Raw genomic sequence first — 19,539 nt, 5'->3', positions numbered from 1 at the left:
AAGATAGTCTAGAATGACTACACTCACTGCTAGCCCCAAGCTCGCCCCAAGCCCAACAAGTACCAGTAGTTAAAATGGGCATGGGCAGGATAAAAAAATAAGACTCCGTAGTGACAAGGCGGCATCCACCGTTGATACAATGGATTAATGAACATGGAAAAAAGCTTTGATACATAGATTATGTGAATAGATCCACTGGGTCTCTTGCGTGCACTATGCATACTAAGTTTGTTAACAAAAGCGGGCTTAGCACTAAAACAAACATAAGTATGTAGTTTGTCTGAAAAAAAGGAGGTTTGAACTGTTGAGTCGATATAAGCATCTGAATGCCTTTCGGGTTCGGTTTTTCTTCGTCAAGTTTGCGTCACACTTGGAGAAAAAAATGCAGCCCGATCCGCACTCTAGCTGCGACACGGTTATTTATTTACTTGCTGTTCACGTGACCATTTACTACAAGACCTCCGCCGAACCAAATCGTAGTTTGGTCCACTGCCTTGAGTGGACGCCTCTCCAAGCATATCAAGAACGCGCATCAGCATAATTTCACATCAGGTCTGCAGAACTACGCAGGAAATTCGGGGCCCAAATTGCAGTACAAAATGAACGCTCCATCACCCATTAGCATTAAAAGACGTAAAATCATTTTTTCACAAACCCTATGCTCCTTTAAGTAACCTTAAGTGTTATTTTACCACAGCCATATCAGAATAACTCTTTGTAAATGGATAGTCAAACACTAAAATATTCATCTACAAACTACAGCAGTTAAATTCTCAGAAGTAAGAGGGGCATATTAAATGTTAAGACCGGAAGACAATGATTAGTGGACCGTAACAGGAGAATAGGTCTGTTAATCGAACACTGGGCAGAGGCCGGACCTTCGGGGAAGAGAGGAGAGACATAGAAATTGACAGAAGACAACAATCGTGCACATTATGCAAGCCGTTATGAGACTATGAATATTGACCAACCATCTCTTTGCATCCTGTAACCAAAGATAGATCGGCATGGCAACAGAGGGTTACTTTCTCCTTCCTTTGGTGATGTCGATCTTGCATTAAAGCAGATGCATGAAATTTGATCTCAAAGCCTATACATCTTGTATTGCTATATTTCTAAATCTACTGCTACTTTTATCATGAGGGTAACACTGGAATTAATCAGTGTTGGTTTCTTCTACCAACGTCACGTGGCAGGTGGTGTAAAGTAGACACTGGAAATATGAGAATCTCTGGGCATTCTATGAACAAAGTGCCAGTTCTTGCAAGATGATGGCAATGTGCCACACCTTCCGGTCAGCAAGGCAGCATCAGTGGAGTAGAACAGCTTCTGTAAGCAGTCCAAGTCTCCACTTTCTCTCCTTCTCTCTCTCTGCACTTCTGAGTCATTGGCTCCAGCAATCTCACAGAGTCCCAGCTGGGAATTTTTCATACCACAATTAATACGCTGTTCGGTGTAGCATGGCCATGAGTGGAGGAGGAGGAGGAGACGAACAACAGACAGAGGAGGAAATTGGTTAAGAGGAAAGAAATGAGGTTATAATACAAGGAGATTGTTTAAAATAAGCCAATGATCCGGTTGTACGAAAATAAAAGTGAATCTAGGGCCACAGGAAGACCTACGAAAAGTCCTAAGAAAACAAAATTATGTTTATGATAATTTGTAAATCTACAGGTTGGTTTAGAGAAATTCTGTCCTTTTCTTGCCCTTAACTTTACACCACAACTACCAGCAAACTACAAAATATTTTAGCCTCCCGTTTAAATATTTGGGAACATGTCAGTCACTTTTTCTCTAGTAGAGCCTCTGATTTTCCATTTCAACGTTTCCACAATAACTCCATTTTTGTTTCATTTGCATTTTAGTTTGCCTGATTCCATTTTATTGACATTTCATCATCTTTGCCTAACTAGATGTCATTACTCCCCTGAATTGTGCTTATTATATACACTATTCTTACTATTGTTGAGAAAGAAGTCTTTACTTCCAGTGTGCAAGAGGGAAAACTGGACTGAAATAACGCCAGATTACGTAGTGCAAGATATGACGTGCCCGTCCATTCCACCACACGTTTTATGGGATAAAATATTGTGAAAGTGCGTAATATTGTCCCAAAACTTGTAGCACATGATAATATTTCCACCTGATTTAGTTTAAATCTGATAAATCATAGTGTATCATAGTGTATGATCCAACATCATTTACTCAAAAAAGAAAGAAATAAGGTGAAATATGCAGCTTGAAAGATTGTTTTTTATCGACACCATAGACAGTCTGTCTGTTAATATTTTTGCGCATTGCATTGTGGGATGTCTAGAAGTATTTTTACCTCAATCTTCCCGTGATTTCCTGTTTATTGCCAAAAAAGGAGAAAAGTGGACCTCTTGACATCATTTTAGCTCGAGTTTGTTCCTGGTATTCCCTGAGATATTAGACCGAATTAAAAAAAAAAAAAAAAAAAACTTCTATGCGCGCGTCTCATGCGGAAAAATTTCAATAAACAGCGTGTTTGGTGCAGAGGAAAAAAAACAACATTTTAAGTGGCAATTTCAAGCTTTTACTTTTTTTTTTCTCAAGCAAATGATCTTGTAATCAATGTAATATGCATATATAAATACAATAATATGATGTAAAAAAATGCATCATGTAATATAATATAATAGGAAATTAAAAAAATAAATAAATATTGCTTCTTGTCTCCTGAAACTGCCTTTAGATCAAGATAAATATGAATTGCCTCATTTTTGCCAGAGGTTTAGCAACTTCACTCTACAGGAAAATGAGCTATATGCTTATACATATTTTAGATATTTTTCTTCCTCATCCATTTGTTATCCAAGACCTGGATGAAAACCTGTTGCGCCCTTTCTGGCTTTTATTAGACAGGAGCTTAATGGCAAAACATGTTCAAATATGTATGATGTTGTACTTTCTCTTCAAATAAATACAGGCACGTTGTGTTGTACAGGTTTTAAAGGCTTTTTTTTTTATGGTTTACACTAATACACGCGTTTCCAGGGAATCCCGAGATTAATGAGAGAGAGCACAGAGTAGCAGTGCTGGGCTGAGGCAGATTAATCTGCAGCCATAGCCTGGTAGAGTCAACCACAGCTTTGATGAATGGGACTTTAAAGTACATCTGCACAAAACACACAATAAACACTCGTGTATACACATTCACACATCAAGGCAACAACAAATAGAATGAAGCAAACATGCACATTCAGGTTTTTTTTTTTTTTTATGGTAAAATGTGGGAAAGCTTGATATGAAACATATTAATAATTGTTATTTACATACATGTAAAACTGTACTTAGAACTGTAACATGGTTCCCCAGTTTTGCAATAAAGAATATTTGACAATTTTTATAGAATTTTCATGGCAATAACAATTACAAAGTCAGTTATCTAAACTCAATTACAATTTAATTACAATTAAATTAATTACCAAACTTTTTCATTACAATTAAAACAAGAATATTTGCATTTGCTGGAGGAAATGCAAGTGAGGATGCAGGTGCTGGTCCGCATTGCACTGCAATAGCTTAGCATTAGCATTAATATAACATTAGTATCGCCTAGCAATATCATGAACCTAGCATTAGCACTAACCTAGCATTATCATTAACACAACATTAACACTAACCTAGCATTAACATCAGCCTAACCTTAGCATTAGCCTAACAATAACATTAACCTAGCGTTAGCATTAGCCTAGTGTTAGCATCAGCCTAGCATTAGCCTAGTGTTAGCATCAGCCTAGCATTAGCCTAATGTTAGCATTGGCCTAGCATTGCCATCGACCTAACATTAACACTAACCTTGCATTAGCCTAATGTTAGCAATAAGGTTGAAAAAGTAGAAAAAATTGAAATGGGTTGAAGGTAGTAGCTGAACATGTTAAATGTTGAATAGTCAAAATCGGTTGAAGAATGGCTGGGTATGAAGGGGTTAAAATTTCCAAAAGAAATGAATTAGAAAGCAAAAATGTAATAAGTTAAAGCAATTTAAATTATAAAAGTACAAGCATAAATCTTGGGAACTTTCTGATTTTGTTAAAGCTTCTTTGTCAAAATTGGACAAATGGTGTAGGAGGAGTTAACGCAGACAGAAGAAAAAATGAATTATTATAATTGACCCCTAACCTGGCATGTGTGTATGTGTTTGCATGTGTGTGTCTGTGTGTGTATGTGTGTGTATGTATGCCATTGGTGAAGAAACGTTTCCCAACGGCAGCAAAATACCACTCTTTTCTCCCTCAATTCTAAAAATGGCTCAGTGACATTTCTCGGAAGCCATGCTGGAAATCTGTCGAGGCAGATTAGGAAAAGTCGAAAGAAAAATTCACATTCCTCAGGTAAATCATCCACACAGCAGCAGCAGTCACACATATTCCTCAAATCTTCCCGCTCAGCTGCTGCCGCCCATATGCGTGTCCTCTGGGGATGAATGTCACTGTGCTGCATCTGGCAAACTGCGCGCTACGGAATAATGAGAGGTGCCAGTATTCAGCACTGAATGGTGACTATAACTCATGCTGCCACGTGCAATTGGATGCCATCCAGGTATAAAAGCAGGATAACAGCATTGGTTTCAACTAGCTGTCAACAACAAAATGGCAGCGGCGTTGAACGCTGCACATCCCTCACTGCTGTGTTGCTTTGGGAGTCCTTTTTAAATAAATTGGGACTGATGATCTCACTCAGGGGTGTGCGTGTAGTCCTGGAGCTGCAACCCCATGCTAATGCTAATATCTGGCATTAAGAGAAAAAAGATCAGTTATAGTTCCAAAGAGAACGAGCGTCAGTCAAAGTAATGAAGAGAGTCACCCACACACAAACGCACGTCGATAATAGGCAGTCTCAGGCCTCCACTTGTCAGCAACGGCAGTGATTTAACCACTGATCTGTTTGAGTTTGCCGATCATTAGCTCAAATCTCTGTTGGGTTACTCGGGCTAACAGTCTGTAGACGGCTCAGCAAAACTACCAATGTAGTATAGATGCCTCACATCGCTCCAAAAACTAACTGGGACACTAGCAAAGGACAACATACTGTACATATGGAGGAGTTTGGAGTAAATACTGCATCTCACTCCATCCGTGAAACCATGGAAAACAACACGTACTGTAGGGCTTCAATCATGGAGCTGCAGAAGCAATTAAAAAAAAAAATAAACTAAATGATGGTGTGAAGCAATAAGCCTCTCTGAAAGACTACAGTTACAAAGGGGTAGAATATTTCAGGTAATTTTCCACTGAAACGCAAGATCAGGAACTTTGGGAATATTCAAAAATAGAAGCTTTTCATGGGAACCATTTATTGTAATTAACCAGGAATTGGGAGTCGCTTTAAATGACTGAACAAAACATTTCAAAAGAATTTTTTTTTTTTTTTTTAAGTAGAACTTTACAATTGATCAAGTCTTGTAAGAATCTTGTTTTTTTAGGAATTGCAGAGAATAAAAATAATGTGATTTAAACTCAGTACCTGTATAACTGAAAGCATTGGTGGCAACAAGAGTGCCACATAACTTCTTTTCGCAGAGTTCGTTAAATTATTCGATCTAACAACAAATTATTTCACCAAATAAATAAATAAATCATCATTGAGTAAAATATTACTCATCTGCATGATCTCTTATTTAAAAAATAAAATGACACAACCACCCTGAACAAATATCAAAATAGTCCTTTTATAACCAATGGCTGCCTCCTATTCTCAAGTAAACTTGTATTAAATCTGGTTGTTTAGGTCAAGATGATAATAAAACATAATTTTCTAATTATATTTAAGATCCCTGTTAAAGGCCAACCTTCAACTTTGTAAAATCTTTGTTTATTCCCAGGGTCCCCTCCTCTTCCTCTTCCTCTTCCTTGTGTCACTGTTATTACTTTGTGCTGAATAAATCTAAGGTATCGATGACCGCGTGTTTGAGCAACGGCGCCAAATCATTCCCGAACCCAAAGAGCTCCCTCTTTGTAACCATAGAAGATTAGTGACTAATATCTAATTACACCTTAATATCCTTCTGTGCAATTTATGAGGCAGCTGGGTTCTAAAGTCAAACCCAGCTCTGACTCCGTTGGTGGAATGAGACGAAAGATGGAGACGAGGAAAGGGGTTTTTCAGCAGCAGAGGATGAGAAACATTGATTCCTTTGGCTGAGGGTTACAGCTGCTGCTGAAGTCATTCAACAATAAAAGTGTTGCTGCGCCGCTGTTCGTCAGAGGAAAGAGGACACAAACGCCTGTTTAAAGTATGAGGTTTTTATTGATTTGCTTATTTATGAAGGCATGACTACATGGCAGAGTCAAGTGAGATGAAGCACCGCTGGCAGCCACGAGGACGACGCATGATTATAAATATATTGGTAAAAGAATACCGTCAAGAAATGCAATATAGTGAACATTTGTATGCACATTTGTACATTTCAGGCGTCACTGTCAGGTTTGGGGTCAATTAGATTTTTCAATTATAATTACGTTTTCGATCACCCATGTTCAATTACAATTCAATTATGCTTACAATAACTGGCATTTTTTCCAATTACAAATAAATTACAATTATTATTTTTCCCTTGAAAGTCAATTATAACTAGAATATTTGCATTTCCTAAAGAAAATGCAAGTGAGAATGCAGGTGCTGGGCGGAGTCACACTGTATTAGCTTAGCGTTAGCATTATTAAGCAATAGCATTAACATTAGCATTCCATTAGCCTAGCATTAATCTAGCATTAGCATAGCTACGGAATTAACCTGACATTAGCTAAGCATTAACTTAGCAATAGCTAAACATTAGCAATAAGGTTGAAAAGTTGAAAAAAGTTCAATTACAGTTTTACTAACATATTCATATAGCGTTGTGATGATTGTATGTGGTTTTTTAAGTGTGTACGATGTCATTTTCTTATCTTTACATTTATATTTTAGTACATTTATTACAATATCTTATGTAAAAGCTCAACTAAGGGCAAGTGTTAGAATTTAGCAATAGCTATAAAATTGTTGTACAAAAAAAACAAATGAGTTACATTCACAGTATTGTTACTATGTAAGATTGTATTATCCCTATTCACATTTTAATATTTGTTAACTACATATGTGTGAGCCATCGATCTGTTTTGCGTTTAATTAAATTGTAATTGACAGTTTTTTGTTAAATTTCCAGGGTAATTACAATTACAAAATCCATTATCGTAACTGGAATATAAATAAAAAAACAATGACGACAGATTTTTTAAATTACAATTATAATTATGCCATAATTGAAATTAATTATCAATAATGCAGATATAATTGACCCCAACCCTGTTCACTGCTAATATCCAATAAGCACATTGAACAAACAGGCTTTTTAAACGTATTCTTTCTCGCCGTTTGCTTGTCCATGCATGACTGGGAGCAACAACAATATTCCATCATTTGTTTCCAGCTTGTTTACTCTAATAGGGTGTCAGCAACAACAGAACATCTGCATAATATTTCAAAGATTGATCAAGATGCTAATTAGCATGTGGGCGCCATTGGTGTTAGTTCGATCCTTTTTAATTGGTATCTGTTCATCAATGCTCAATAGGGAGAAAGATTGAGTTACTTGTCGTTTTTTGTGAATATCATTATTTTCTAATTTTGTGAGAAATTGTGAGTTTATGTGTGAGCTTGTTTCAGTAGACCCTATAACAGTTTACACAGACCACCAAGGTAATGAAACCAAAGGGAAGTACATTCTCGCCATTGAGAAAAACTAAAAGCATTTATCAAAGGACTGATGGCAAGGCAAATTTATTTGTATAGCGCATTTCATACACAAGGCAACTCAATGTGCTTGACATGATAAAACATTCAATTGTATAAAATCAATAAGAACATTCAAAAACATCAGTAAAATCAATTAAAAACATCAGTAAAATCAATTACAATCATCAACAAACACATTACATCAACATGACCAAAAATATGTTGTTGATGTAATGGACACAAATGAACAAAAACAATATATAACACAATACGGTGTGTGTGATGTGATGGAAAGCAGACAAAAAAAACAAAACAAAAAACTAAATAAGTAATATTTGTAATAATTGGAGAGATAAAAAGGAATGTAGGCAAATAACAGAAAAATAACAGAAAAAAATGAAAAAAAATAAATAGAAATTAGATTATATTGATAAGCCAGTAATGAGTAAGTAATAATAATAATAATAATAATAATAATAATAATTTTCAAATATTGAAAAAATATAATTACTGCAGAAATGTTGACAAAAAAGTATCAAAAACTCCTCTTTGGAGATGGATCCACAATGGTGGTGATTCAGTGAGTGTGCAATGAACTATGGGATATCTTCCATACCTCTAAGCTAAGGATGAGATATATGTGCAACTTCCTCGTGCAAAACACCAAGCGTCACATTTTCAGGCCATTAAACATGAGATGCTAAATTTCATAAATCCTCAGTTTGGGGAAACGCATCTAAGGGTGAAATGGGAGCGCGAGTCATTACACCGCTCATCATGACCGCCGAGTCATTTATCCTGTCAGCCAGTGACTGAGTCGCAGAGGTCCTCAGCACCAACAAACAAAACAAAACAAACAAACATCTTATTGTGATTGGTCGTGCATGACGATCAACCCACGTCTGTTGCTATGCGTAGCAGAACGTCAGCATCGCAGTGACCTTGAGCTGCTTCGTTAGGGAAATGATTGACATGGCAACTGTTGTCGGTGTTGATGACTGACAGTGGGAAAGGAGGGAGGGGGATAGATGGGTAGGCCTGGTGGCAGGGCGGCAGTTGCCCCCCAGGATGTTATGGATGAAGACTAAGATGTGTCAGATGTGCTAAAGGTTTGAGGAAGACAGGACCTTTGTAGCCTCCAGGTTTGCTTGTAAACTTGATTTAAAAATAGACTATTATTTGCGTTGTGTTATGTTTGCAGTTATCCTTATCCCTTGTGGCAGTGCTGCTGCACAAGTTAAAAAAACCATTAGGAATGATGACTAATCTGATGTGGCCAGTTTTGTGTGTTTTCGTCCAAATTTTTTTAATTACATTTTTATTAGTGAGAGTTGCTGGTTTGAAAAAAATGTGTGCACGTGAATGTTAGTGAGTCATACTTGCAAAGGAGCTGCTTGGCGCCCTCTACAGGCCTGGACTGACTCAATCTGACTACAGGTGGAAGACTAGTTTGGTCCAAAAATATTATATTTTTAGAGTTACATTTCCTGAATTAGGCATTTCTGTGAATTGGTGTTAATCCAACTATGTATTCTTTTTTTTTTTTATTGCCTTATCTGCACATGCTGTCAAAGGTCAACACTACATGATATGCAATATTTTTACAACAGTAATGCATGTTTTGTTATTGCAATGGAATAAATTAATTTATTTTATTGCATAATTGTGACCATCACCAATCAAGGAAGGGTAAGAAACACTTTGTTAAAGGGAGGATATAAATAGAGAGGGCAGTGTTACACCTAAGTGAGGGGGAAAGGAACAGGGAAGAGGGAGTCAGGGTATGAAAATGGAAGGCGTGGGGAAGAGTCGACTGTTTTAAGGCCAGGATGATTTCTTATTTAAACCCGCTGGTAGATTGACATTCAAAGTGTTGTTCTCTCTATGTCATGTGTGTCAAACTCATGGCCTGAGGGCCAAATCTTTGAAGCATCCAATTTGACTCGTAGGAGAAAGTAAAAATGAATGAAAAACTGGGGCTCACAATTTTCCCGGTGCTTAACGCATGATTGCAGTCATTTTTAATGTCAAACTAGTGGGGGGAAAAAAATCTAAATTCTTACAAATCCCTTCAATTTTCCTCAAATCATGACATAATATTTCCCTTAATTAAATAGAAATTGGTCACAAAATCTAGGAAATTTTAAGTCTATCTATCAGTTATTGCTTGGATATGGTCAGTTTCTTACATATTTAGTATATTATGTAAACGTAGAAGTGTAAACTAGGGCACAATAATGTTGAAATAACTTTTTTTCTTGCATAAAATCTGTGGCCCACTTGAGATTAAACTGCTCCGTATTTGGCCCCTGAACTAAAATTATGTGCATGGACTTACTCTGGGTAAAGTGCCTTAAAAAGGGAATTTGAACCTTGACTGGCAACCTGTCCAATGTGTACTAATTTGAGTGTAATTATGTCCAGGAAAAAACATACTGTATTTGGATTATTTGAGTGGATTATTCACTTTACAGCACTTTCATTTAATAATAAGCAAACAATACTAGGAAACATGAAAAGCAAATTTCATTTAATTTTTAAAATGAAATTCCAATATTTTTTGATTAGAATGGAAAACTGACTCAACTCGCTGCAACCACATGTGGTGCAACTTTTGTTTAACAAATACAAAGTTGTTTTTTTTTTCTGATGTGTGAGTCACTAAACATAACTCCAACTGCACCAACCACACAAAGTCACAAAAATAGAGATTTGTCATTAATCCATCACCAGCCAGCCTCTGTTGAGCTTTACAGCGTGGCGTGAAGTTGCGTTGCCAGAACATGCGTGTGCTACCTGTGATGTCGTGCTGTTTGAAGGAGTCGCTGTAGATCTGGTGCTGTTTGGGACAATGCTTCTTCAGCCATTTGCACACGTCCTGTTGGGTCCACAGGGCCACGGGTTTGGATAACTTTACGTAGCCAGGCTGTACAGGACACAAAGCAAAAATTTCATTAGCATATCTTTGGTCTGTTAGCATTAGCTAATATATTGCTGCAGTGATGACACCTTTGAATGGATTAGCTAAGCACTTAGTTAACGTTCATAACTGGAAGTCAATGACTGCGTTATCTATGATGTATTATTCTTTTAAAGCATTCGAAGATAAAACACTACAGGGAAGTCAATACAGATAGTTTTTCCAATTCAACTTGACTGAGCCTGCAGTAAACGACTAAATTAACCTTAATGTTATGTTTCACTAGTGCATAAAGTGATACGCAACCCATCGCATGAATGGACTTTAGATGATCGCTCTAAAGCTGAATATCAAACTACACATAAAATCTCTTTATATGTGGGCATCGCCATTTTGGACGATTCAGCCAAATAACGTTCACATATCCTGTTGTCGTCACTTCATGAATAGTTTTTGTATTTACGCTGCAGTGGTAAGTTCATGGTGAGAAAACATTTCAATCAGACTTTTTAATTCCCAAGAAGACCAGGAACATTACGGTGGAAGGATTTTGACATTTAACTTACTAGTTGAAGAGGAAGGGCGGTGGGAGCAGCATTTGGAAGCCACTATCAGCCAATTTACTACAGATTCAAGCATGACTTCCATCTAAACAAGGAAGACGCATTTAAAACAGGGAAGTCAACGTTACCATGGGAACCATTGGATGTCTTTAACGTCATCAAACCAGTTGAAGTAACATGAATGGAGCACTTATTGAGTAATAATTACTAAATCAAACATGTCGACCTCCACCTGCGTGAGTTTGAAGTGCTTTTTTTATTTTATATGCAGCTTCTAAATACTCTCATTCTTACTAAGAAAGTTGACATATTTTAGTAGAGCTGTTCTTATGTCATTAGGGTGGAGGATCATACAGACGTATGATAAATACATTGATTTAATCAAGGCGCAATTTTAGAGTCATGTGAATGGTGTAATCTCATCAATAACCTGTTGAAATTGCGTACAATAAAATGTCTGACTTTGTAGAAACCTCTATATTTAGTGTCGTAGTACTCGACATTGGTCTGGAGACCACATTTTGAAGATCTTATCTTATCTCTGTCTCAGACTGGCCGGACTCTGGATGTTCCTTCAAAACCAGTCTACACCAGCACTGATCTGCTATTCTTCAACTTCATTAATGTGGCATTAAGGTAATAAAGAGCAGCACTTGGAACTGTCCCTGATTAATTAATGTTGTAATGGGGTGTGTCGTGCTTTGAAAGAGTTGCAGAGACCTTGTTTTTTGTCTGTCAAATGTATTTAAAAGAAAACTAAAACAAAGAGAGAGAATGCTCTTTAACTGTTCAACCTCATCATGGTTTTTAAAATTGATTTTTATGTTCTTGGTCTCAGTTCTTTCTGGTCTGGGCAAGTTTTGGTCTTGGATAGTGAGGTGTTGAACACAACACTACCTATAGATGTCTATTTGATCCTTCAGTTGTAGCCAGAGAAACCATTGGATTGGATTGAAGGTGTGCAGAAGGCGGTAATTAAGGTTTCACATCGTGTCTCATCTTTCTCCTGCACCTGTCAGATGTGACGCATAGTCTACCTTACATTCTCCCTCCACATAGTGCAGCTTTCATCTCTCCCCTCACACACCTATTTCCTCCCTCACTCTCACTGACACAATCCTCCATCCCTCTTATATATTCAGCTTCTTAGAGAGAGAGGAGGACATGGGTATGGGCACATGGCCAGTATGTCCAGCAGGCAGGCGGAGTGACAGGCAGGGAAAGTGAGCAGGTAGTAACATATGGAGGCATGTCGTGGTCTGCAGGGAAAAGACAAAGTAGCAGCAGAGGAAAGGAAACATTAACTGTTAAAACTCTTGGCAGCTTAATGCTAATTAAGTCTGACTTCAAGCCTGAGGCGACAAAAGAGTGAGGGAGGCCACGATGGAGAATGGGTGAAGGGTGAAGAAAAGAGGACGACGCTTCCTTGTCCGTGTGTGTGTGTGTGTGCAGGACACACCTACACACACACTCAGATCACCATCTGCGCCAGCGTGCATTCACCGTTGTGTCGTTCTTGCTTTTTATTTGATAATCAGAGAGACCAGTATATCTCTCAGTACGTTACGCTATATTTTTTTGCGATATTCCTCCCATTTCTGCCACTTCATCAAATGTCAGTGTTTTTCCCACATTTTCGGCACTTATAAATCCTTTCCACCACTTTTCATATGTTGACCCATTATTGTCACTTAACCTCTTTTCACCATATTTCATGCTTATTTTTGACCATTTAACCATATTCACGATTTCTTATTTCCATTACTTGTGAGTTTAAACTAATGGTTTGTAGTTTTTATATGAAACTACCTTACCTCTACCCCCCCATTTCTGTAACTTTTAAGCCAATATTGGACACTTTGAACCTTTTTTTTTTTTACCACTTTCTTGATCAGTTTTTGGCCACTCTAATTTGCAACTTTTGACCAATTTCTGTGTTTTTTTAAATCCCATTTCACCTTTTCCACTATTTTTGGTAACAATTAAGAATAGAACAGAACAAACCTTTATTGATCCCCATAGGGGGATATTCACACACTGCAGCAACACCATAAAATAGCAAAACAGTAAGAACAAACATAAATACAACCACAGGATAATAGTGAAAATATACAACTGTGGGGTGGACATAAATTAGAAGAAAACATAAAAAATAAAATAAATTAAAATAAAATCAAGAACAAAACAATACAACGATGGTATAAAAAAAACACATTCAACCCAATTTAGTTCTGATTAAAACAAGAATTTACATCTTTAAGATGACTATATACTCTGGGGCAAAAAATAATACACTTCCTGGATAACAGTGGATATTATTCAGATCAATAAATAAATAGCATGACTTCAAGCCTGAGGAAGGCCACGATGGAGAATGGGTGAAGAAAAGAGGAGGACCCTTCCGTGTGTGTGTGTGTGTGTGTGTGTGTGTGTGTGTGTGTGTGTGTGTGTGTGTGTGTGTGTGTGTGTGAAAGATGGCAGGGCTGTCAGATGAAGCTCAGGAATTAAAAATCTGCAGAGTTGGGCACGAGAGACACTTTTATTTCCTCATGAACCCATTTGTGAATCAATGGCCATCTGTGTTAAACGCTCTGAACCGATTTAGCTCGTAGCGCGTTCCCAGGTCTGGTACAATAGGTGAGCGGCTGCCCATCCATACGCCTGCGGCCTGCCAGCAGAGCCAAAGGGCAGGTGGAACAGAGCCTGGAGAAGAAAACAGGAGCACATACGCCCTCAAAGAGCCGAGCTGAGCCGAGCGCCGGCCAATTAAAGTTTTGAATGACAGCACGAAGGCGAGAGCAGAGGCTTGTCTTTACTACTAAGAGTAAACCGTCAGAGCAAAGGTGCTCACATCCCTGCAGCCAGGGAATGCACACGTACATGCAATGGAAGAAAAATACATAAAAAAGCAGGACACACCCGTATACACCATCTGCGCCAGCATGCATTCATTGTTGTCGTCCTTGCTTTTTAATTGATATGCCCAGTATATCTCCCAGTACTCCTCACGTTACCCTAGCAACAGAGCAAGGACAACCTCAAAAATTAAAAACATGAATTGAAGGGTTTTTGAGTATGGGGGGGTACCCAAAACATACACACACACGACCCTCACATGAACCATAAGGCGGAAATAAATATCCACATCCATTAACAACAACAGAGGAAAACCATTACACACATAATGAAGCGTGTAATTGCACTTACACTGATAAGCATTTAAAGATCCAATATGAATGTAGTGGGCTAAATGAATTAAGAGCCAATAACATGACCCCACTGTCAAGAAAAAAAAAAGAAAAAAAAATTAGGAATAAATGCAGTGAAAAGCAAAATGTGACGGATTGAATTGTTCTGGGAGGAGAAAACTAAGACGTATTGTGCCATACAAATAGTGAGCTGGTATAAAGGGTTCAAACTGCTTTGAATTCAAGTCATAAAAGTTAACTGCACGCATGATTAGTTTATATACAGACATGGTATAATCAATGATACAGACTTCAGTGCCAAGAGGGTTCCAAGAAGAGTGTAACAGTAAGGTGATCTTAGCTCCACAGTGGATATTTACAGTGCTAAAGACTGTGAAATAAATTTAAAAGAACACATCTCATCATTACTTTTTTTATTTATTTATTTTTAAGTTGAAGCCAGGTGGAGTGAAAGGGTGAAACATGCGATAATCATTAACATCGTAATAATAGTTCGAAATCGAACAACTTTTTCACTTCTGACACAATACCGATATCACATTCTTGTATATCGGCCAATGCCGATACGATATCAGCACAAATGAGAATGACAGTCAGCGCCGCAGGTATGACGACAACTGACTCATTTATTAATAACCAACGGGTTACATTAATTTTTGCCTTAAACATAACAATATTCTACAATTGAAAAGGAGCAAGCGAGTCGGAAAATGGATGGATGAATGAAGATTAAAAATCAATTTGAGGACGCTGGGAAAAAAACCACAACATATCAAATTACGGTAAGTATCCGAGTGCTTATGTCAGATATTTTAGGTACAGGCCAATATAACCTGATACTCAGAGGTTTCTTTTTGCTAATATCAGATTAATATCTGTTATTGGTATCTATTTCAGACACTCTTACCCTTGAACGCTGGAAGATTGTCAGGAATATTCCCTAACACATATTTTGACATCTAATTTTGTCAAATGCATTCAGACTAAACCAAAAAATCAAACTACTAACTAGTTCCACTAACTAGTGAGACTAAAACAAAACTTCCGGTCAAACTTAAAGCTGCGGCTGTTTGATTAACTGAGTTGAAAATTTTGTTTTAATCGTCACCATAAACAGTTCGTTTGTTGACATTTTGGCACATTGTAGAGTAACTTTATTGATCCCACAGTGGGGAAATTACATTACAGCTCAGATAATGTTCAAGAAAAAAAAAAAAACACCCAAAAGACACCTGAAAAATAGTGCAATGAAGGCGATAACATAATAAAATAGAGGCTATACATAAATACAATTACAAATAAGATTTTTTTTTTTTAAATAAAAAGTATAAAGAATATAGATATATACTGTACATACTGTTTTTCTTCATTTTTACCTTGATTCACGCCAGTTTCCTTTTTTCTGAGTAAATGATGTTTCATTCATTGATCTATGAGGCCTACGCTATGATTTTATCTATAATGTAAATATAATCAGGAGTAGCGGCTTTACAGTGGGAAAGATATATGAAGAGAAAACCCCAACAGGTTGAAAGAGAACATGCAAACCTCACAGGATAATGGAAAATAGATATTCTCAATAGAAAGGTTTCACTGTAAACCAGGCATGTCCAAATTCCGGCCCGGAGGCCAATCGTTAACCTGGCAAGAGTCAGATTGACGTGTAGCCCCTCCCTCTAACTCAAGTTCTCCACATCGATCTGGGTCTGTGTCTGGTGGATCCTTTTGGAACCAGGGAGGGACATGAACAGAATGCTTGAAGCTGATTGGGCGAAGCGCCTGTCCACCATGATGTATTTTAGCCAATCACACAGTAACAAATGATGATGTCAACAACAACAAGGCTCTGCTGGTGAAAACTTTCCCTTGGGATAGTAATGCTGCGGTTATTATGTCGTTGAGTGACTTTTGCCATTTTTGCAACACGAGTGTGTATATATTAAGGGCATGTTAACCATTCTCCTGCGTCGACAACTTTCTATTTTGATTCAGAGCTATGCTAATAGCGGTAGCCCAGCTAGTTCCTCTCCCCGCAACTGCACATGTGCCAGTTTTGCTTCGGCGCTCCTGCTTAGTCACACCTGGATATCCCACCCTAAACCATAACACTGCCTCATGATTGGTTCGAACCGTTTCGGTTCGGATTCGAAACGCAAAGATTCTCCTGGTGTTTGTGAACACCAGGAGAATCTATCATGCAGGCAAGGTTAGCCAATTGTGGTCGTGTTCAAATTCCTATTGCCCACAGCCTCCATCACGGTCAGCATCAACTGCTCCCTCTTGTCAACTTTTACCGCCCGCTGGATAAACGCAGGTTACAAGAGTTTCGAACATTTGCTAAGGACATGTTGAGCTTGTTTGGCTCGACATAATCGCGCGAGGACACGGTGACTCTCACCTGCGTGACATCTTGCACATTAAAAGCACTGTTTTTGAGCCAGACCTAGCCAACATACTGCAGTCGAGATGTCGGTATCACCTTCACATTAATGCAGGCATGTTAGTCTGGTTTTGTCTTCTGTGGTAAGTAAATTCTGAAATGTCAGTGAATTATTTGTAATTTTCCTAACCATAGCCTTTTCAATCCATGTATCAGTTGTATAATAATAATTTGAACAAGTTAACTTAGTGTTATGAATTTAGAAATGTACAGTAAGCATTTCATAGTGAATAATATGTGACGTTGCACATGAAACTGGGTATGTTTATTATTCCAGACAGTCTTTTTCCTCATTTTATGTGGTCTCCAAATATGAAAGGCAGAGTGATTTGAATAAAAACTTGATTAGATTTATTTGTGTTCTGTGTGAAGATGAGTAATGTGCCCTTTACAATAAAAAAGCAAAAAAATGGTATATTTGCATTTGATGTTATTGGTTCAAAGAATTTCAGGGTGAATGGTTGGCTCCCACACATTATGGTCTTGCCAAATCTGACCTCCTTTGCAAAAGGTTTGGACACCTGCTGTAAACTGTTGAATAAACACACAGAAACACACTGCCCTCTAGTGTCAGCAAGGCTAGAGGAGGAGGAGGAGGGAGGCTGCGATTAAAGCCTGGATGAGTGAGTGAATGGCTCAGTGTCGCCTGCTACATCTCCAACACACAGCTAATTAACAGCTCTGGCATGCTCCTACCTCCTCCTCCCTCCCTCGCTCGCTCCATTTCTCTCTGATGGGGCTGGCTGCAGAAACATCCCTGTATATTAATTAATCTGTTACATACCAGAGTGAGGATGAAGCTGTGATACAGAGTCCAGAGAGCTGTGACGGCTGGCCAAATAACACGCTACGCTAGATAAATGCACACGCCATCATAGGGAGTCTCTATTTAAAATAAGATCAACTGGCAATGCCAACTTTACTTAGACTCATCAAAGAACGTAGAGCGTGGGCTCCATCGTCAGCCCCTGACCCTGGGATCTGGCAGCCTGGCTAAACTGCAGTATGGCCATGTTAACGTCAAACAACATGGGTTTGATATTGATTAGGGCTGAGATGAGGTTGATTTGCTGTGGATGTAACGGACGTCCACTGGGGCTCAGGCACCGGCTTTATCCTTCATGTTTAATCTGTGTCTGAGCCCTGATTCAATTACAAATCCAGCCAGGTGCAGGATTCAGCTTTAATTCAATGTCTGGACGTAAACCAAGACTTTTGTGATGAAATGAAATCATTAGCTCAGCACGAAAGTACAAGTTTCCAGGTAACTCATGTATTCACCACTAACCATAGGCCTCCGTTTAAGGGGGGAGGGGGAGTTTGTATCCCCCCCACACACACACTTTTTGTCAAGGGTAATTTCATCCCCCTACACACATGTGCTAAAACGTTTCACTTTTTTACAGAAATCCCAATAATACATGTCCATAAAATGTAACATTTTTTGTGGCTAAAGAAAGGTTGTCCTGAAATATACAGAAAATACTCGTATTTTACAGTTTTACAGAAGCACCTAGAAACAAAAACTTCACTTTGTTCTTGTTTTAGCTCATTTATTTTTTTAACTATTTTGTGGCTTTTATAAGCTCTTACTCTGTGACTTTACTGTTTTAAAAAACTTATATTCCATCTACTTGTTTTTTGTGCTATTTATTTGTTTTAAGAACAATTTAGTTTAATTTTGACATTGTAAACATGTTTTATGTACTGCTACCAGGACAAACTTGTAAAGAGATTGTTAATCTCAATGTGGTTCTCTGGACTAAATAAAGGCTAAGAAGAAGAAGAAAGATATATATTATATCTAAATTAGTTTCATTGTATTTTCAGTGCTTCTCCTACCAATTAATGATAGCCAAAAATATCATTAAAATGCCAAGTTTTAATTTCCCACCGGCCTGGGACCCAGTAAAAATTATTTTCATGGGGCTCAAAAACCCTGACAGCGCACCTTAATGATGGTTCAGCTCTCCAGAGGTTTTTATTCAATACATGACAATCACATGAAACATGAAATAAATGCCAGACATATTTTATAGAGGCCTTACCATGAGTAAAACCAATTATAGTCATTGTTCCAAGCACTTCTCAAAAGTCACTTTTGCTAATAGTAGTTGTCCCCCCTACTTTTCAAAATAAAACGACGCCCTTGCCCGTGACCAACAGTGTATAAATAGACAGAGAGATCTTTAACTTGTTTAAAGCATTTGTTGTATGTGTGCGAACCTTCCACTCTACGAGTGTTAAAGCTCGCTGAGAATCATCAATAGCAAGTTAATTAGCTGCTCTGCTAATACTAGCTTGTTTGCACCATTTAGGTAGACTTGCACACGTCTTAGACTGCTGATAAACCTGCAATGGATAAGATATATCCATGATGATGTGAATAGACAGTTTAGTGTCGTAATTAAGGCTTGTTTAAGGATTTAGTGATTTCTTCTATGAACAAGGAGCAATCAGGGTTGTTGTTTAAAGCTTGATGAACAAGCACGTACATGCAAAACACAGGTGCATTCGTCAATCAAACATGCATCTCACCTACGTCCTATACCAGGGCTGTCAGGGCCCGCACGTGGACCAGTTTGATCTCACACGCGCTGGACTAGAGAAAGCAAAGAATTTGAAAAAAAAAAATGTTGATTTTCAACTATTTTGTGACCTAATGTT

The 19,539-nt window shown here is 37.9% G+C and overlaps 1 protein-coding gene across 1 annotated transcript in view; it reads right to left on the bottom strand.

The window, feature by feature from the left end:
• samd12 (sterile alpha motif domain containing 12) overlaps nt 1-19,539 on the bottom strand; it is a 112,545-nt gene that overhangs the window by 72,601 nt on the left and 20,405 nt on the right. The window contains exon 3 of the mRNA XM_028460573.1: nt 10,537-10,666. Coding sequence (XP_028316374.1) covers nt 10,537-10,666 — 130 coding nt within the window. The remainder of the gene's footprint in view (nt 1-10,536; nt 10,667-19,539) is intronic.

The sequence above is a fragment of the Gouania willdenowi genome, chromosome 11, assembly GCF_900634775.1.
Source record: "Gouania willdenowi chromosome 11, fGouWil2.1, whole genome shotgun sequence".
Classification (NCBI taxonomy): Eukaryota; Metazoa; Chordata; class Actinopteri; order Blenniiformes; family Gobiesocidae; genus Gouania; species Gouania willdenowi.
This window is presented reverse-complemented; position numbering and strand designations above follow the sequence as displayed.